The sequence below is a fragment of the Cnephaeus nilssonii genome, assembly GCF_951640355.1.
Source record: "Cnephaeus nilssonii genome assembly, chromosome: 7".
NCBI lineage: Eukaryota > Metazoa > Chordata > Mammalia > Chiroptera > Vespertilionidae > Cnephaeus > Cnephaeus nilssonii.
Genome location: NC_137078.1, coordinates 55847897 through 55869873, shown reverse-complemented (window position 1 = coordinate 55869873; position 21977 = coordinate 55847897). Strand labels below are relative to the sequence as shown.

The window sequence follows — 21977 nt, the reverse complement described above, 5'->3', positions numbered from 1 at the left end:
CATAAAACTGCTGTTGTAGATGTAGAAGAAAATACCTACTTTATTTTGCCACAAATCTGATGACTCTAAAGTCTATATAAGGGTATTTAAAAATACATCAAAAGGGAAGGAGGCCCAGATTCAAGGTCCTGTTTTATACTGGTTTAGGTTATATTCCTTTTATTCATGAAGCACATATTGATGAGTAAGACCCATTCCCTGTCTCACAGAGTTCACAGTCTATTGAAGGAGATGGAAAAGCACACACACACACAAAAGATGTAACTGCTATGATCAGGGACTGACAGCTGTCTATTGCATTTGATAACCAGAAATCACAGGTAAATTCACAAGTGCAGCTTCTAGAGAGTGACAGAGGGCAGGAGGCTGAAGGAAAAAGACACCAGGATGGCGGTTCCACAACAGCAAGAGCAGGATGGAGACCCAAGGGGGAGGGCGCTGTCTAATGTGTCTTGTGGCTCTGCCCACTAGGCCCCAGACTGACAGACATGCAGGGTGCGGTCGGAGCGCTGAGCCCTGCTGGGCAGGAGAGGAGAGGTGTGGACCTGGGCTGGGCCCCGGCATCTGCGTGTTAGTGCATCCCCAGCGGATTATGGTGTGAGACTTCTCCCCGGGAAGTTTGTGGGTACCACCATGTGCACCAGTGGCAGGTGCTCTTCTGTACTGGTGCACACGCTATGCTTTGCTTTCCTTGACTATTTTTGCCCACAGAACCTAAGCATCATGAGGGCAGACACCATTGTCTCCCCTGTTCTTACAAGACAGCCAGGCACACAGTACATGCTTAATAAAAACAGTATTTGTTGAATAACCAATGGGTGATTACCACCCTCCATGTCGTTAAATCAAGGTAGACAGTTAGGGAAAAACTAATTTTCGGTAATAATGCAGCTGTTTTGCTGGAGACCACTTGATCTTCTTGACCTTCTTACCCACTGCCTGTCAGATGATTGGCCATTATCACATCTTTCTAAACTGGTGCCTTTGTCTTTTAACCACCTGAGCCTAAAGTTTCAGAGGGCTAAGGATTGAATGGGCCTTTTATCTGTGCCTGAGATCACAGCCCAGTCCCAGGCAGCAGAACCAGTATTTCCTGCATGATTTCTTTCTCCCATTACTCGACTCAACCTGTTTTGCCAACCAAACTGCTAACACCATCCTCCTCCTTACTGCTCCCCCATAGTTTCTTATTCTTCAAATATATTTATTCTTTAAATATACGTGTGTGTGTGTGTGTGTATAAACCTTTTGGCCCAGCACACCATTCAAATTTCTTCTCTTCTGTTCCGACATCTTATTTCACTCCCAGAGCTAAGGATGCCCTCACATAATCTGATGGTTGACTCCCTGATGCTTGCGGATGCTTTGCTGCAGCAAGATGAGCAGAAGGTTGCTTCAAAATTAATTTTTTAATCCCGACTTAGGAAGAAGGAAAGAGCTTTTTAAGTTTGATCTCATAGCTTAAGTCTGTGCAAGCAATTTCATCAGGTTGGAGTAGGCTTGGGAATTTTCCACAGGGTACCTTTTTTCAACAGGATGTAAAATGCAGCAATTGCTCTGATAGTCACAGCTCTTAAATGATCCGCTCCAACCTCAGCACCTTTGGGAGGAGTGGATGTAATATTACAGGGCTCCATCTTGCTGGGCACCCATAGTGAGCAGGGGTGGGGAGTGTAAAGGGTCTGTTTTCCTCATTGATGTAAACTCTTTGATGCAGATACAGTGCCTTTGTATACTTGTGCCTTCTCCAGGGCAGATGTTAAATACATATTTGTGACTGTTGAAATAATTTCAGCAAATAGGGTCATCATGCGACTTGTCCTGGGGTTTCTGAGTTAGTAAATGTGATGCTGAGGCACAAAATGCTGAGTTCTCATCACCAGCACAGGGGCAAGTCTGCTGAGCAAGCCAGCAGGCTGCTCCTGTTGAAGTTCTGCCCTTCATTCTATGTCCCCCCACCCTAATCCCTCCCAGATTGCTGAAGGCTACTTACTGAGGGCTACCTACAAACAGCCTCAGTGCATTGCCCAAAAACAAAATCTTCCCTGCTGAGAATCTGCAGGGGTGTGGAGAGCATAGGGAACTAATGATTTAGGCTTAAACTGCCAAAATAAACCTAATCTTAAATACTGCTGCTCTAGGTTTTAAATTTTACATCAAATTGTAGCAGATCATCATATTAAGCCTACTAAGCTCAATACTCAGTGCTTACAAAAAAAAGTGGAAAATCAAAATTAATATATGTTGCTTAAATATGTTTCATTAATTGCTAAACTTAGCTTTCTAAAAGGTCAACTGAAAACAATTTGTATACTGAATTTCTTTCCCAAAGATTCTCAAATATACCTGGTAAATGCCAGAAACATTATAGGAAATAAAAGGCGTTAACCACTATGGCTCAGTTGGTTGAGTGTCGTCCCATGCACCAAGAGGTCACTGGTTTGATTCCTGGTTGCAGGCTCCATCCCCAGTATGGCGCATGCAGGAGGCAGCAGATCAATGATTCTCTCTCTCTCTCTCTCTCTCTCTCTCAAGTCAATAAAAACATTAAAAAAAAATAGGAGTTAACTACAGCTAAATAATTTCAAAAGCAAAACGATAAAAATTCTTTCAAAAGATTTTGCCCCAGAAAAAATATTTACTTCTTCTAATATGCTGGAAAGTGAGACCTCCATAAATGACAGCATGTAGGGCCTACTAAAGTGTTAAGTACTAATTAATTAAGACTATTTTAAAACAGAAATGTGCTTTTCTCTTTCAAATTAAATGAAGCATTAACAAATAACAATGAGTAAAAGCCCATATTCAAATATTCCCTTTAATCTGTACCTTGCTTCCTTTATCTTCCTCTCAGAAATTCCCTATAGCGTCTCTGAAAATTCACATCCAATAGACAGCCTGCAGCCCAGAGTGAGATACGTCCTGTGGATGACAGCTCTGACAGCAGCTGGCGAAAGCCCCCAAGGAAATGAGATGGAATTTTGTCTGCAAGGTAAGAACAACTTTAGAGATAGAGAGTACACCCTGGGTTCCCACACAGGTGTACAGTCCCATGGCCTTTAGCATGGAGATTATCAGGTTTTCTTTTAAGTTGCTCATAGCTTTCTTACTGCTACACCTTTGCTCTTGTTTCCTGTAACTGGACTGCCCTACCATGTTATTGTCTGCTTGGAGACAGTGTCTACTCAATTTTTAAAACTTAGTGGAAATGTTTCCTCCCCCAGGTAGCCTTCCCAAATGTTTCCTCCTCCAGGTAGCCTCCATGTTCCCAAATGCACCTCCTATTTCCCGCATAATGTACTACATTTGACCCATATTCAAACTCCAAATCCAATGGGCAGGGACTGGTATCTGTTTATCTCTATCTTCAAGGTCTAGAATGGTGCCCACCACATAGTACTTGTTCACTAAATATCCGTTTAATGAATACTGAGAATAATCTCAACAATAGCAATAGCAGCTATTGCATATCAGATAGTTATGTACTAGTCATTGTGTTAAGTGCTTTTATACCATTTTAGTTTGCTGGGGCTCCTGTAACCAAGCACCATAAATTGGGGGTTGCTTAGACAATAGAAATTTATTTTCTCACATTTCTGGAGGCTGGAGGTTCAAGATCAAGGTGTCAGCAGAGTTCGTTTCTTCTGAAGGCTATGAAAGAATCTGTTTTATGCCTCTCACCTTGCGTCTGGAGGCAATCTTTGGCGTTCCTTGGCTTGTGGATCTCTGCCTTCATCTTCACGTTGAGGTTTCCTTGTATGTGTCTCTGTGTTCAAACTTCCCCGTTTTATAAAGACGCCAGTCATATTGGATTAGAGGCCCCCCCTACTGCAGTATGACCTCATCTTAACTAATTACATCTGCAACAACCCTATTTCCAAACGAGGTCACTTTTTGAGGTACTGGAGATTAGGACTTCAACATATGAATTTTTGGTGTGGGAGAACACAATTCAACCTACACAACACATACTTTTGCTCATTTAATCTTGACCACAACCATGTAGTGCCTGCTTTACATGATTATACCTGGTCACACTACCAGTCGCTCAATATGAAATGAATAAAGGAATGAGGGATTAGGATGCCTTTTACAAGTGTAAGGTACAGAAAAATTACCCAAGGTCATAGAGGTGGTAAATGGCAGAACTACAAATCAAACTCATATTTGAGTTACTTAAGGTTTAGTATGTAAAGTGACCCAGCTACCCTGGGCTTCCACAAGCTAAGTTACATTGTTCTCTCTGGCAGCACTAGCTTGCATTGGCCCCAAGAGTAAAACACACTGTTCTTGCTTTCTAACAGGGAGTATCAAGTTGGTTATTCAGGACTGTTGTTCTGTGACAGGTACTTCTCCACTGGGAAAATTAAAAACCCATCTTCTTTTCAACCCCCCGCGACTCCCATGAAAGTTAACTTGTGAGCAGTTAACTAGATGAAGAGCTCAGCATCATTCTACTTGTGGTGCTCTAGACTGTCCCATCTGCCCAGGAAGGAAGGCAGATGCTGAAGAAATGTCAGATTGGGCTGGTTGTATGGGGTGGTAACAAGGCTGCCTGCGTTAACTCCCCCATTCAGCCCTGGTAATACACCTTTCACTGAACCTAGCAGGTCTCTGGTCCCTAGTTTCCCTGCTCACCCTCCCTCCCAACCTGTCCTTTATTCCATCAAAAGAATCTTTCTGCAGGACCCCTAGTGCTGACATTCCACCTCTTGCTGCAACGCATCATCGGTTCCCCAAGGGCTTCAAGCTAGGATTCAAACTGCTGTTACCAGGACCTGCATGACTTGGTCCTACTCTCATTCAGCTTCATCCTCGGCCTCACACTCATTTGTACTCTAAAGCAAGACCAGGCTACCGTAGTTCCCTGAAAGTGCTACGTTGTTTCCTCCTCCCATGACTTTGCATAGCTCTCGGTCTAGTCCGCACTTCCCTAACCCGTCCACTTAGCTAACTCCTGTCCATCCAACTCTACACTTTGGACATCATGCCTTTTGGGAACCCATCCTGAGCTGTAAATGAAGTCATATCCCATGCTGTTCTCTGCTACACACCTTGCACATGCCTGTTTTACAGTTGTTTACCTCTCTCTCTTCTGGCTACATTTACAGTTGTTTACATCTCTCTTCTGACTTCTGAAGACAGCAGAACCCATGTTCCTGTTCACCTTCATATCTCAGCATGCAATAGGGCCTGGTACATGATTAATAATGAACACTGGATGAATGAATAATTCTGACACATGGCAAAATACATGTTCAGAGGAAGAAATCAAAACAATTTCAAAGACCCTACTTATAGAGAGGGTTTATCCAGTGGTTTGGTAAAATTACTAGCTCCTATTTCTCGAGGGCCTTCTATGTTCAGATACGTCGTCTTGGGCTTTAAATACACTAACTCTAATGTTCACAGAAACCTTCACGTAGACATCATCACTCACCTTTTATGGATCAAGAATCTGAAGTCCACAGACCACAGATCAGTCAGTGGAAGATTCAGTACTAGAATTCAGTGCAGTTCACAGCCAGTGCGTTGTCTATCAAACTCTCACCCCACCCATAGAGGAAGGAGCCCGTGTAGGGCTGGAGCTCCTCCCAGAACTATAGAATTGGCTCCCTGGGGCCCCTCCTCTTAAATGAATGGATAAAATGACTCGGCCTGTTCCTGGGCCCAGCTACCCAGGAGCTGTGGGACGGCCCAGAGTTTCACACGATAGAGTATTTTGAAATGTTCACTGAAGATAACTCATTCACAGGGTTTGCTCTCTTTTCAGGTAAAGCCAATTGGAGCACATTTATGGCACCAAGCATTTGCACTGCTATCATCATGGTGGGCATTTTCTCAATGCGTTACTTCCGGCAAAAGTGAGTTGGGTACACCTGCCAGTTTTGTAACTGTCTTTTTAAAGATAATTGTTAATCACTGCTATGAGTCCAAGAAACGGACACTCTCATACATTGCTGGTGGCAGACTAAATTTATTTCTTTTATTTCTTTTTGGATTGGCAATATATATTAAATTTTTTAAAATGTCCTATCATTGACCTAGCAATTTCTAACTAGAAATTTATTCTAAGTATATCATAAGGGTATGCTAAAGTATTGTTCATAAAAGAAAAATAATTTGAAACATAAAGACCCAATGACATGGAATTAACGAAATCATGATATAGCTCATGCTATCTAGCAATATTATGCATCCATTAAAGATGTAGAAGAAAATGAAATCATGAATATTTGCTAGATTTTAAAAGCAGCTTGCAAAAGATGTACTTCCATTTTTTAAAAACATAGTACACACACGATATTATCAGTTATCATTAAATTTGGTTGTATATAAGATAAAAATCCAAAATAATATGACAAACTAGCAAACAGCTTCTCACCCAAGTAAGGGAAGTAAACTCAGGTCAAGGGTTGGTGAATAGCTCCAATGCATCTTTCTGCTCCATTATCCTGACATTGGCTTCCATCCGTTTCACCTCATGGTCCAATGGCTGTAGGAATGATAGCCATCATGCCTGCTTTCTACAACTACAGGGAAAAAGAAGGTGCCCACACTTCCCTTTTCAGAAGACTTTACATGAAAAAGTCACACAGTATCCTTTTGGTTAGATTTCATTGGCCAGAACTTGGTGAGGCAGGGAGGGTTAGAAGTGTGGCCTTACAGCTGGGTTCATGGTTGTCCCAATACATTAAGGTGTTCTTCCCAAGTCGGAGAGGAAAACAGGTATTGGGCAGTAATTAACACTCTCTGCCCCAAGAATATACACCAAAATATTAATGGTGGTTATATCAGGGAATAAAATCATAGGTGGTTTTAGTTCTTTTATTTATATTTTCTAAAATTTCTTTAAACATATTATTTTATTGAGAGAATTTTTAAGGAGGTAGTTACTCAATACAAAGTTTTCTTCAGATGTTGTATAACATAAGAGAAGAGATAAAAATAAAACTAGCTCAAAGTCATTCTGCCAGCTATTGAACTTGTCTGAAAGGCTTTACATTCATTGAAACCCTGTGTGTGATAGGTACTTCAAAGCAGAGCTCTCTTTAGGTAGATTTTGAAAAAGTTTAACTAAAAAAGAGTTAACTAGGATCACATGTATCCTCTTCAGGGAAACAGTATCAGCGAGGGTCAAAGCTTCTGCTGAGGAAGGGAGGGAGGGAGGGAGGGAGGGAGGGAGGGAGGGAGGGAGGGAGGGAGGGAGGGAGGGCCCAAATATACTGGCTTTAATAAAACAGCTTATTTCTCTCCCATATAAGAGATAAGTCATCCAGGTTGGTTGGCAACTCTGCTCCACTGGGTCATTTAAGGACCCAGTTTTATTCCATTTTTTTGGCTCACCACCCTTTGGGCACTTGTCCTCATCTGCATGATCTATCCTAGGTCACAAGTACCTCTGCTTACATTTCTTTGGAGAAAAACTAATCATATGGCCACATCTTTTGTTTCAAAGGGCTAAACACATTCCAGAGCTTACCATTCTTATTAAACATCAAAGCTAAGGTTTTAAAGATGTGTCATATTGGTCTTGAATTTTTAAAAATATAGTCAAAATATTTAACCATATGCATTTATAAGAAAGAATTTAAAGGATTTTTTCCTCCTACATCATAAAAGTGATATAAAATCATTAAAAAATTTAAAACCTAGAGATGTAGAAAAAAACCAAAAAAACATATTTCCTCTAATCATCAAACACAAGTATTCTAAACAGTTTGAATGTTTCTCTACAGTATTTTTCTTGGCATTTTTTTTGCATGGTCTATGTTTAAGTTATTTATATCATTTGTATCCTGTTTTGTTTTCTTACTTTTAGCATAATTTACTTGTTATTACAAACTCTTTATAAACATTGTAGTTACATGATTAGAAAACTCCCAGGAGGGACCATGCCTTCTTGTTTGCTGTCCTACCCCAGCACTGTGCTGGTCAATAGTGAATGTTCGTTGAATAAACGCGTGGCTGCATAGTGACATTACAGAGCAAAAGTGCCATCATTTATTTAGCAAACTCCAAGTGACTGCACTGTGACTCTGTCACCTATCCAAACTTCACAGAAAACTAGTCCGTCCTTAGATGATGCATTATCTTTCTCCTTCAGTGTTTACATTTCACTTATTTGCATACCCCTGCACTGAAATCACTGTGCTAAGAACCCGTGCTTCCATGTCACATGGACTCACTAACCTAATGTCAGTGTTTTCTATATCTACAGGGTATCTGTTCTCCTGTCAGCCCTCAGACCTCAGTGGTGTAACAGACAAATTCCAGACCCAGCGAACAGCACTTGGGCCAAGAACTATCCCATTGTGGAGGTAAGGTATAAAGCCTCAGTGGTCAGTTGATGGGGTTCTAGACATGAGCATATCTAAGTTTCCCATTGTAGTTAAGAGGAAACCTGGGTACTTGGAATCCATGAATAAACTGAAGACATTCACACTAGGTTACCATCTGAGTCGTTACTGCCCTGACGGGAGTTTTCTGAAGGTTATGACCTAGACTCAGACTCATTGCTTTTCATTCCTCTCTATGCCTATGTTCTCCTCCACCTTAACTTACTTTAAAAGAAATTTTAAAAGCAAGTATTTTTGCCATTTGCTTACCCCTAGCCTGACACTGACTCATTCGAATTTGAGATTTGAAGCTTTACCATAATGTTTGTTCCCAGCCCCGTCTGAGCATAGAACAGATAGAACCCAGACTATTTTGGTTTTAGCAGGAAGTCAGGAAGTCATCCCACTGTGTATGGAAAAGATTTTAGGAGGGAGGTTGCTCAGCTGGCAGATGAGAGAGGAAGCAAAGGGAGGCGCTGCTGTGCAGTCTGAGGAGGTGAGAACAGCTCATGGGGGGCCAGATGGTCCATCTCTGGTGGAAGGTCTGGAAGCTTACGACATCTGAATATGGAGCCAGACTGTGCATTTATGGGAAGCGGAGGGGAGGAAAGCAGTATGCAAATATTCTTCCCAGGCCCAGGCTGTTGGCAGCCCCACTCCCTTTCTCACACCTTATAGCCCTTCTCCTCCAAGATTCTTCTCTTCAAATGCCCAGTGTATTTTATTATCCACACCCTTCCTCAGGCCAGAAGCCAACGGTACCGGCCGCTGCTCAGGGAAAGAGCTGGTCTCAGCTATGTCTGCCTCAATAGGATTTCAGTCCCTGCAGTTTAGTGCCTTGGAGATAAGGCTGGGATGCAAACCCACCTCTGCCCCTTACTATGTGGATAACCCTTGGGCAACTTGCCTTACATCTGAGCCCTAGTTTTACCCTCTCTAATGTAGGAATTGATAGGATCTACCATGTATACTGTTATGAGGATTAGGAAAAGTAAAGATTATTCTTAATGTAAAGCACATGGTTTAAACAAAACAAAGATCATTCATTCACTTTCTTCCCAGGAAGACTCATACTTGATGTCTCTTCTATCTGTTGAGGGGTTTTATCACTGTTAAGTTATCATAGCAAGAACAGTAATAATAGCAATAGCTTATGTATACTTTTACATTTTATGTATATATTTTTCATATATTATATATCATCTGCATGATATATAATTATAGTAGGGTATATAATTATATTGTTTATATACATATATATTATTTTATATATACCAGGCACTTTAAAAAAAACATTTTTCATGTGTTAACATATATCCATACAATAGCTTTATGAAGGTGTGCTATTATCCTCATTTTTCAGATGAGGAAACTGAGGCACAGAGGACTAAGTAACTTGCCCAGCGTTAGTCAGCTAGTAAATGGTGGATCACAAATCCACATAAAAGCAGGATGTGCCATCCACCACTATACCATTCCTTCTAAAAGATCTTTAAGTACTGGGTATGAGGGGAGTCTTTCTCAAAGTCAGCGCCTCTGAGCTGAATAGATTGAGAGGCCTTCCCTTAGTGGCAATACTGTGATGACCTGTGGAATGCACTCTGTAAGGATGCCGCTGCCAGCATTAGAGGGGATTCAAGGACTAAGAGTTGAACCAGCTTAGCTTTAAGATCACTTTCTTCCAATGCTGAGATACCAGTCTCATGTCCTAAAAGCTTGAAATAGCATGGTAGGAAGCAGCTCTGGTCAGTCACCGACACCTGGCTTCCGAGCTGGTAGCTTTGGGGTTGTGGGCATGACAAGAGCCCATAAAAATCCTACAGGAAATGCTAAGAAAGACACACAAAGGGTTAGAGAAAGTAACACGAGAAAAGGGTAACAGAAATTGCCACACACATACCCAAAGTTGTATAGTATAAGTATGTTCATTAGGGCACTATAAATAGAAGCCAAAAATTGGGCATAATGTAAGCTGCCACTAGGACAGGTTGAATATTTTGAGTATATCTGTACAGCAGGATGTTATACAATTATTTTTAAAAAAGATATGTGTCTAAAAATTTCTAAGATATTTAAAAGTGAAAAAAGGAAAATTTGTAAGTTTCTAAAGTGGGTTCTTATTTGCATAAAAAGGAGAGATTTTATACCAGTACACACACCCCTCCACACGCTCACAGATATTTCTGTAAGCCTACATGTAAAATTGATAACGCGAGTGGCCTTTGGGGAAGGGGTTGGAGATATGAGGGCGACTTAATTTTCATCATAAATTTCCTTTGAGTTTTTAAAATTTCTTATAAAACTATATATCTTTTGTAAAAATCACTGGTAAGTTAGAAAACTAAAAATTTAGCTTGTACATGGCACCTGTAATGAAGGCCTTGAGACAGCCTCAGAGCCCTGTGTCGCCTGACCTGTGAAGTGAGTAGTCTGGCTTTAAAGACCCAAACTGCTCTCCTGGTGACAGACCAAATCCAGACCAGATCACTCTGACATTTGACAGATTTGGCAGATGTCAGAACTACAATAGTCTGTCTTCCAACTCCAACCAAACGTTTTCTGTTCGCAGGACCTATATGCCCCTACCCTTTCTTAACATGTGGCTAAAAAAACATGTGTCTTAAAGCTCTGGTGAAAAAAAGCCAAACCATAAAGGGGATCACTGGAATGCTAATCCATTTTGAGCTTGTAAAAGCTTAAAATAGTGTCCATGAGGCACCTGAGCTAATAGTGGTATAAAAGGCCCTGCCCCAGGACTGTCCGCCACAGGGCCTGCTTTATCAAGGAACAGCTCTATCAATACTGCCCAAGCTTTTAGGAAGGCAGGTGAACACCTCACCTTGTGATAGGAGCCATTTCCACACCCTGTGTAATCTTCGCTAGCAGCTCCGGCAGCCCTGCTTCCTGAGCCACCAGCTATGTTCCAAGCCACACCCACACACCAGCACCACTGTGGGCAGCGATCCAGAAAATAGAAACACACACATACCCTCTAGCTTGTGGGCCCTTGGCGACATGGTCCGTTTGCAAATGGCTTTGACATGCTTAGACATGTTTTTAAAAAGTGACATTACTAGTATAGGACACCATGTGCCAAGAACGTAACAGGAGGTTGCTTCCCTGCTGTAATTCAGTGGAGGCAGCAGTCATTAGGGGCTTCAAGAAAGAGGAAGGTACCTGGCTGGTGTGTTTCAGTGGTTGAGCTTCAACATATGAACCACCAGGTCATGGTTCGATTCCCGGTCAGGGCACATGCCCAGGTTGCAGACTCGATCCCTGGTTGGGGGTGTGCAGGAGGCAGCTAGCTGATCAAGGATTCTCTCTCATCATTGATGTTTCCATCCCTCTCTCCCTCTCCCTTCCCCGCTGAAATCAATAAAAACAGTTGAAAAAAGAAAAACAGAAAGAGGAAGGTGTCAAGCAGGGGATGGTACCATACACAGAAGCCAGTAGAGGCTGGCAGTGGAAGCAAAAGTGTGGCATAGAGAGAAAAAACTGTGTTTAATAAGACTAGGATGGTGTGCCTGAAATAATTTCTGAACAAAAACATGTGGAAGTGGAGGAAGGAATCTGATGGATAAGGTCAGGGCTGGGAGCTTTACTGCATATGGAAGTCCAAGCCCTGAAAAGCTCCGGAGCTTTGTAAGATCGATCAGTCAACGTGAAGGTGGTTTCCAGGATGCAAGGAGAGCCCAATGGAGTCCCTTAAAATAAATGTTAATAAAGTGCTGGGACTTGGAATCAGGGATCAGCAGCAAGTTTGGAAAGGAGAGATACGACATTGAAGAGTTGGTAACCAATGTGCTGTTGAGAAGGTAAGCAAAAGAAAGTTAGTTACAGGGGGAAAAAGAATGAAAATTTCTTCCAAAAAAGTTATTCTAGAGGGGTCATTCTTTAGAGGAGAACTGATGAAGATATTATCTAAAACCTTTCAGTAGTTGTATCAAAACCCAAACTCCTTAGCATCCCTTCATGTGACCTCCTCCTATTTCCAAAGCCTGTTGGCCTGTCATAACAACTAGCAGGTTCCAGAATAGACCAGTCCTTTTGCTCACAACCTTTCTGAAAAAATACTATGCTGCTCAGGATTCAGTTCTGGTGTGACCCTTTTATAGTCTTCCCTGCCTCCTCCCCCAGACAGAGGCAAGCTCAGCCTTTCCTTTGCACAGTGTGCCTCTATCCCAGAGGAAAAGCAGCGAGTGCAGTTTGACTCACCAGGAACAGTATGGTTGAAGGTTGAGCAGGGCGGTGAATCACTCATTGGCTGGGGGTGAAGAGGAGCCCAGGACTCCTGCTGTCTTCCTCCCTGACAATGTTAACTGCTTCTCTTACCTCGCAAAGGGCCCGGTGTCCACCTTGAGCTGACTAGGTATTGCTGGCCGAGGCCTTTTGGAACCTGGAGAAGTCAGTTGTCCAGGCTACTCACTTAGCATAGCCCTGAGCTTCTTCCTCCCGTCTCAGGAGGTGCAGCTGCCCGTGGACAGGCTCCTGACAGACCGGCCCGCTCCGAAAGAACCTGAGCCCCTGGTCATCAGCGAAGTCTTGCATCAAGTGACCCCAGTCTTCAGACAGCTCCTTCGTGCCAACTGGCCAGAGAAGGGAAAAGGAGACCAAGGTCACTATACCTCTGAGGAAACAAGGTACAGTGCCTCGAGCTTACCACCTCCAAGAGCTCTCATGGCGGAGACAGGGCAGCTAGTGGATCTCTACAAGGTGCTGGGGAGCAGGAGCCCCAACTCAAAGCCAGGAAACCCAGCAAGCCCCTCACGGGTCCTCCCAGGGGACTACCTTCCCACCCAGGAGGGCTACTTACCCTCCAACATAGATTACCTCCCTGCACACGAGGCTCCTGGAACCGAGCCCCCGGAAGAACTGGAGCCTCAGCACATCTCCCTTTCTGTGTTCCCCTCAAGTTCCCTGCACCCGCTCCCCTTCTCCTGTGGCGAGAAGCTGACTTTGGATCGGTTGAAGATGGGGTGCGGTTCCCTCATGCTTTGAGTGAAGCTTGAAACTTGGAAAGTCAAAGTGCTCCCAACCAGCGCTGCAGGCCCATCGACCCAGCCCTCTGCTCGCTGTCACCACCTCTGGTGCTACCATTAGGTCTGGTTGCAGCTAGAGGGCAGTCAAGCCAGCTCAGGGTGATCTCAGGAACTGAGAGTTGGCTGTAACCCAGATACCTCATCTTGCCTTCTCCGGAGGCTTGATATTACATCGTTCACTGTGTGGTCCTACGGACTCCAGTCTAAGTTCCCGCAACTTTCTTGGCTTTGCTGGAGTGGAAACCAAAACTCTTACTGGCAATGGCATACAGTCCTGAGGACTATTCACACAACTGTTTATAAAGCAGCTACTACATACCAGGTCTTATGTCTCACCAGCCTATCTGCACTGTCCAGTACTGGCTGTTGACTCTTTGGAATGTGCCAAATATGACTGAAGAACTGAATTTTGATTGTCATTAAGTCACACATGGCTAATGGCTACTGTATTCAACACAACTACAGATAATGGACTCAGTGAAAATTATGGGGAGCCTTCAAAACAGATCAGCCTAGTTTTACAATTGACATAAAAGACCCTGGCAAACACCAATATAAAAGGATTTCAAAGATGGTTCTGACTGTCCTTATTTGTGGAGGCCTAAGAATGCATTTCCCCCCCTAGCTTTGCTAGTTTTTTTGCCTTCACCCTTTAGTGAATCCAGAGCAGCCTGATGGTGGAAAGCTACTGTAGACGCACCTTAGGACCCTGAGCAAGCGGCCTCCCCTCTAAAACCAGGTGTCTTGAAAGGGAGTGGGCCACAGGCTCTCCAACGCCGTTTTCTTTATGATGATGCAGCAGGTGCTGCCTTCAGGCCCAGGGCTATCTCAGGGTCTAAAGACCCAAAACTGCCACACTCCTGTCATCTTTCTCCTGCTTTCCCTCCTGGGGAAAACTGCGCTGATCCTCAGAGTTCCTTTCCTCAGCACAAATTTGGAACATGACCCATACTTTACTGTTAGAGCTGTGGCCCTGGCCGGTCACCTCCCCTTGCCCGTCACGGCCTCCATCCAGTCTGTAGGCATTTCTGCTAAGCTGGTGGGGTCCAATTGCTGATAGTAACTTTTAGGTCCAAGATTTTTTTATTCTTAAATCCCTGTCAAGCATGCAACCTACCTCCTACCTCCATCCCACCCACTGGAACTGAGGTATGTGTCCCTCGGAGCTTCAGCAACTGAAGTAACAAACATTGCTCTGCTGTTGTTCATATCAAACTCTTCACCCATGCTTCTTGCCATTCCAGACTTAACATATTTTCTCCCAGTCTTTTCCTTCCTTACATTTCTATTCTACTCTCTTTAGCCGCTGAGTGTAGTCCCTTGCATCTCAGCAGCTCCGTAATTGGCTTGTTTGCCTCATTTGTCCGCAATGGGCCAAGACAAGGATACCTCCTTAGAAGGTGGCCAACCTATCACCTCTTGACAATGGAAGCCAACTTTTCTTTCTTGCAATACTTTTTCCATCCTTGATCTTTTGATTACCTTTCCATCTTAAGTCACTTTGCCCTTCTACACTTGGTCCCAAAGATGGCTAGCTCCCAGTCTTCCTTACACCCTCATTTCCGCCCCCCCCCCCCCCGCCCCATCCTTTCTGTTCCCTTAAAACCCAAGGGGAGAATGCAGTGGTTTGTTTTCCTAAAAAAATAAAAATATTAAACAGGGAGACTTCTCTGACTCCTAAAGGCTTCTCCTCCTAAGGATGCAGAGGCCTCCTCAGTGCTCCCCTAGCATTATGCCCATACAGTCTACTTCCTCTGGACTGTAAATAACTTGAAGGTGGGAACCATGCAATCTTCTCCAGAACCATACCAAGTACCTGATAGGCTATCAATAAAAATTAAGAGATGTCACCGGCCACTTTCATTGTGTTCCTTCTGTCCCAGCAGCCAGTCTAGCTGTATGTGCTTCCTCTTTATTGGGACAACTGAGTTTGCATTTGTTGATCCCCAACCCCCTTCTGCCCTGCTGTCCACTGGCAGCACTGCCATTACACATGTAGCAGAATTTAAAAACGTATCTGAGCAAGACATTGGCTGCTCACATTGCCAGAGAAAATGTCCTCTTCCCATGAGGGTGGGTAACCCTGTTCTGTCCTTGCCCTAAGTAGTTTTCACACACACCCTTTCTGCCCACAGACAAAATTCCAAGTCAGGTTGCTTAATTTACCAGGACTAGGTGGAGCTCACCAAGATCCATACAACCAGTTTTATTCCTCAAGAAAACCAGCGATGATTTAAATCTTCACTCCCAATATACATCCAAAGCCAACCCAGGAATCTCTGCTCCAAACAAACACATTAAATTTCTTTGCTTTGTTCTCTCTTCGACTGAAATATTTTAACGTCCAAGTTCACACGTACTGGATACATGAAACTCTCCACCACTAATCCTTGTGTAGAAATCCTCTTTGAATTGTTCCTTGAAAGGGCCTCTTTCCTGGGAGGCAGAGATTCTATTTCCTGTACTTGTCTTAAACAAAATAGTGCTATCTAGTTTTCTTTCACCGTCTTTTCCCCTCCACCCTGTCCCCAATTTCCCAGTTTCCATTAATAGCCTACAGCTGCAACTCACCAATGCCTGAGGCCAGTGAAAAGATGCCAAGCTAGGCATTCTATTCTAGTGAATCCATGTTTGATTCTTGGTTTTTCCGAAAACTGCTTCCTTCACAGGACACACTTGTCGCGTATCCCAGTACACTGCTCAAGACCTCCAAAGGAGCCCTGCTTTTCTTTCTAATGTGCAGGACTCATGGATGTTCACATTACACAAGCTTTATGATAGGTGAATCCTCAAACGACTCTCTAGAACAGGGGTGGGGAACATCCAGCCCCGTGGGCCGTATAAGGCCCAGGAAATCATTTGGTCTGGCCCTACCAGGGCATTAAAGGGTAAGTTAATTAAATGTTTGACCGAATATAGAAGGCCAATCTTTAAGTTGATAATTTTGCTTGGCCTCCAAATGATGTTATAAATATCCAAATGGCCCTTGGCAGAAAAAAGGTTCCCCACCCCTGCTCTAGAATAAAAGATCAGAAAGGTCTCTTCCTCCCCGCTAAAAAAGATAATTCAATCAACTGGCTAGTGGACAACTAAAGAAACCAGTCATATATTTACATCAGCCTATTCTGGAATGAATTTCCAATTAAAAATTTGCAAACCCCCCACACACCAAGTTAGATTAAAAAAAATATTTGCAACATGTGCCAAAAATAACACATTCTTACAGATCAATTTGAAAAAAGCCAATACTTCAAATAAAATAAACACAAAACATTAAATGCTCAACAAGTATGAAGAAAACAATTACCTGCAATCAAATAAATGAAAATTGATCACCACTTTTCACTTACCTGATCAGCAAAATTTAAGGAATAACCAGTATTAATCAGAGAAACTGGTGTTTGCAACCAGGTATGCTAGCTAGCTTCTTTCTGGAGGCTGGGCAGTAATTTTTAAATGCTTTTATTGATTTCAGAGGGACAGGAAGGGAGAGGGGAGAAAAATATCAATGAAAATCATCCGATTGCCTCCTTCTTGCACACCCCCTACTGAGGATTGAGCCTGCAACCCAGGCATGTGCCCTGACTTCCTGGTTCATCAGTCAATGTTCAACCAGACACACACAGGCCAGGCCTGGCAGTATTTTTTAAAATTTGAATACACTACTCCACTCCTACAAATGTAGACTAAAGAACAGACTTTATAAATAACAAATTGAATGAGATTTATCACAGTATTGATTAAACCAGAAGGGTTCGTTAGTAGGAACTTGGCTAAATCATCTATACAAAACCATTACCCCTATTTCATTATGCTCTGAATAAGAAAAAATGCTAAACTAAAATGCCTCAATTTCTATGGTGCATGAGCCCCTAACCCTCTGAAATGCCTGAAATTGGTATGGATCTTAGAATTGAAAAGCATATTGTGCAATCTTTCAAAAAGTTTAACAATATTTGACATGGAAACGGTCAGCTACTAAAGAATGAACAGAAGGATCACATCAAATCAATGCAAGTTTTTGAAATATATACAAAAATGGTAATAGTGGTTTCTAGCCATAGGTTTTCAAATTACACTTCTGTACTTTTCATTAAATACTCCTTACTCTGATAACTGGATAGTCAACTAAATATAACCAATTTCCCCCCCAAAGACCTGACACAATGGGTCGAGACACTACCAACCACTTTATGATCCATGTCTCTTTCATCCTCCACCTGACATCTTCACTGATCTTTAGCGCTCCTGTCAGCTGGTAGAAAATTCATTATGACACACTAGGTGCGAGTGGGGATTGGGGATGTTAAGATTAATAACTGAAGCAATGCATCTTTGAAATACAAAGTTTATATAACAAGCCAAATACTGCCAAATTCCCATTCAACATATAACAGTATATTCGTTCCTTGGTATCTTCAGTGGTTTGGTTCAGGACTACCCCTGCTCAGATACCAACATTGTTGAATGCTCAAGTCCCTTGTACGACGTCAGCAACAATGTATTTTTTTGAAATACTTTTAATCCTCAATTGAATCTGTGGATCTGGAACCATGGATAGAGAGGGCCATATTCAGTACATGCCGTTTTTAAGATATGTAACTCAGTTCTCACCATAGCTGGTTTAAGGTAGACGTTATCTCCACTATACAGAAAAAGAAACTGAAATACAATTAGCGAAAGTCACACTAGTACCTAATACAGGACAGTCTAGTTTCAGGGCATTAACTTTCAGCTATACAGTTCTTCCTATGCAAATGACTGCTCTACAAACTTACATCAATTGGGGTTCTGACTATAGTTAACTAAAACTGATGTTATCTTTGGAGCTGTTTTTACTAAATAACCCAAACCTGGCATTTCCATACTTCCAAAGTCCTAGATCACTCTTGGTTTCTAAGAAATCTACCATAAAAACAAACAAAACCACACAGGTAAATTTTTAAGTTGACAAATCTGGAACTCCTGAATCTGTTAATTTATCTACCCAGCTAACCTAAATCCTACAAGGCACAGGTAGGCAAAGAGAGAACACTCCCAAGAAAATCCATTTATATTAAGAAAATTGATAAATGGAAATTTCAAGCTACAAATATCATTAAGCCTTTTAAATAGAAAAGTAACCAGAGCAATTGTGCTCTTTAGTTGTAATAGCTATAACCCCACTGGATTTACCTACTGCTTTTTTTCCCAACACGAAGACTATTTGCTAAGCAAAAAGGAATTACGACTACATTAACTCAATTTTGTTGCTATTATTGTTAAAACATAAATGCCTGTCCTTTACTCTATGGGAACTGGCTGCATATGTTATTAGTGGTCATTTACTTACAAGTGGTTAAGTAGTTCTGCTGAAATTTCAGTCACATCTCTAAGAAATATACAAACCTATTATGTGCATACAATGGGGTCCCTTTAAGTCAACTGAGGCCACTTTTCAAATTCCACAACTTTAAGGATTTACTCCATAAAACCCTGGCCTTGCCTAGGCAAGAGAATGTGAGGTTCAAAATAGCTTTTCCTCCCTTGCCAATTTCAGACATTTTACTACTTATAGGTAATAGGAGCCAAGGAAATATTATAAAAGCTGTTATAAGATTCTCACAGAGAATAAGCTGTACTGAAAGGCCCTAAAATTACCACTGGACAGGCAGACCCACCCACAAACAAATTTTCACTATATTCAAAAGATGCAAAAACATTTAAAAAAACACCTTTGCTCCTTTACTAAAGAAATCACAATTTACTTGCTAAAATGGCTTATACATTTCCCTGCATAGTAGGTGAGAATGTGGCCTGTGTTAACCAGAGGACATTTTCTTGTGCTATACCAAGTCCCAAAGACCCCTATACCCAGCCTTCACCAACCAAAAAATCAAGGTGAAAACAGGACACTGCAGGATTTCATTTAGAAACAAAAATCTCACTTTATTCCATCACAAAGGGAGTAAAAGACCACTTGCCTTCTTTTCTCAACACCGTAGAAAATAAATTCTTCTCTCCTGCGGTGGTTCTTCTCATACTTGTGCTACAGCTCCACAAGATGCCTTTGCATTCCTATATACACTCCCTTTAGTTTACCCTCTCCTCTCTATGGCAGGGTAGCTTTCATTGCAACTTTTTTTTTTTTAAAACACCCACTTTAAAGTGTAATAACTTAGTAGCAAGAGTGATGATCTTGGGAAAATGGGGGGGGGGGGGGGGGAAAGGGGGCACATTAATGCTCTCCTGTAACCTGGAGGTGCTAGTTATGTTCCTCAATCAACAGTATAGGTTTTTTTGTTAATAAAATTACCATTTTTTCCTGAAGAGAATTTCTTTCTCATATGCCAATTATTTTCACTTAGCATTCATTATACAGCTTCCAAAGCGCTCCTCTGCTTCAGTCAGCATGACTTCCGATTCTACCTCTTGGCAAAAGGCAGGGAAGTCAGTCCAATTGTTAAAAACTGATCTAGTGGATTTTGTCGAGAAACAGTGACAAAGTGCCACTCAATCTTCAGAGAATACTGTTATGAACAAAATACAGTGGTCTGTAGTACACACTATACCTGCTAGGTATGTGATTTTTCTCCTATGCTAGTGACCAATGAACATGTCTTAAAAGTAGCTTTATCCAATCCAGTCTTCTCAAGCACTCCTCACAAACTTCTAAACTACAGCACCTAAGTGAAGCCTTGTACATGTAAGGTTTGTGTACACAAGGCCAAGTTGAAACCAAATTATCTGTAGTTTGTAGGAAAGGTTCTTCCTTTTTTACTGAGGGGAAAAAAAACAAACAGTGGAAGCTTCACTGGAAATTCAGAATTTCCAGGGAGAAGACAAACTATCTATCTTTGAAAAGGTATCTGCGGTGTTTAGTTCAATTCACCAATTATTAAATCCTAAACATTTTCAGGCATAAAATTGGAGTGGGGTAGAGGGTTATCTACCAACTTCTCTGATGTGTTTAAGTCATCAATTTCCAAAACAGCCCCTGGCAGTCTAAGCACAAAATGTCTAAATGTGCTAGCCTATTATTGTCAGAGTGTGGTTGCCAAACAAAGCAACATTTCACCATGGATTATTACACCCAAGGTGTGAAACAAGGAATTCCAACATGCAAATTCCCCAAATTCCTGACATTTAGCTAATAAAAAATTTTAATACAATCTGATAAAATTCTAGGCCAATATCGAGAACCAAGTTCAGCTGGATCACTTTATACAGAATCATCATTCTAGGTAGATAAAAATGCTGTCTTCCAATTATAAGTCTTTTAAGTTCCTAAAGTCTGTTAAATCAGCTATAACTGCAATTAGTGATATAAACAATGCCTAAAGATAAGCTATTTCCCATTTTCCCTACTCAATTCACCAAATAACAGGTATCATAATCCTGAATATTAATTAATCCTTCATTGTTCATATTTCCATACCAGTAATGCAGCTGTTATAAGGAATAAAAACCACAGCAAGATCCATTCAGAGCAATCCTCATTACCTGATATGAATCCATTATCTAAATAGGTTAAAAAAATCCATAATCAGAATTCTCATAAACGTTATCACCAGGTATCTTTTGTCTTGAATGCACAAAGCTTAGAGAATAAAATGCACCAGGCACTGCCACTCTCTCCCAAGTGGGCAGCAAAAGGGACAAAAGTCACTGATTTAAAGCACTAAGTACCTACATAACACTTCAATTTGGTAAATTATTTTCTAACTTGTATAGGCTATTTCTCACCTTTTCTTTCCTTCCATTTAGAAGTGAACAACTGACTCCCAGTTATTCAATACAGAAATCATCAATAGCACAATATCCTAATAAAGTAATTCTCAGAAGTCATTCATTCCTGTCCTAGCTCAACCTATGAAGTTAACAGACATGTTTTCTTACCCATTCAGAATTCTCATCTCATGGAAAAATTAATCACAATAGAAAGATTTCAGCACTTAGTGACAAGAAGTGCCACTAAACATGAATCATGAAACTATAACCATGGCATTAAGCTTACTTTTATAGCAAATTTATACTTTCCTTAACAGCTTTTAGGATAACATATTTAAGTTACAAACTACGTAATCTTTTCTTAAAATAACAAGATCTTTACTAAGTGACTACCAGATATTTTGGCCCTTATCCTGAGTATAGAAGAGGCAAAAAAAATTTGCTTGAAAATTCTTCTGATTTCACAACTTCCCACAGGTTAGGATGATTTAATTTGTAGCTAAAAATGATACTTTTAGTTAAAAGAACTCTTATATGCTAACCTAGGAGTGATAGCTTAGATCAGGATTCAGCAAACACTTTCTCTCAAGGGCCAGATAATGTTTTCAGCTATGTGGGCTACATACATCTTTATAGAATAGTTTTATTTCTAACCCTTCAGACCCCAGGCTTAGATGTAGCACTTATTCAAATGACACTTCCATACTATTACTTTTTTTTCTGTAGCCAAAATCTTGATGGCCTTAATCATTTATCTTTATACCCTAATTACTTTCTGAAACTTCTAATTCTTTAGGATACAACCTTTCACTATATTCTCAGACTGAAACCAACTTAGTCCAATCATTTCTCATATAAACTTCATATTTTCCTAACTTCAAAATCAAGT

At 41.4% G+C, this 21977-nt stretch overlaps 1 protein-coding gene across 2 annotated transcripts in view; it reads left to right on the top strand.

The window, feature by feature from the left end:
* IL12RB2 (interleukin 12 receptor subunit beta 2) overlaps positions 1-14995 on the top strand; it is a 72134-nt gene extending 57139 nt beyond the window's left edge. For both annotated transcript variants that reach the window (XM_079777588.1, XM_079777587.1), the window contains 4 exons: positions 2855-2992; positions 5774-5864; positions 8222-8321; positions 12801-14995. In XM_079777588.1, coding sequence (XP_079633714.1) covers positions 2855-2992; positions 5774-5864; positions 8222-8321; positions 12801-13337 — 866 coding nt within the window. In that variant the 3' untranslated portion in view covers positions 13338-14995. The remainder of the gene's footprint in view (positions 1-2854; positions 2993-5773; positions 5865-8221; positions 8322-12800) is intronic.
* The last annotated feature ends 6982 nt before the right edge of the window (positions 14996-21977 follow it).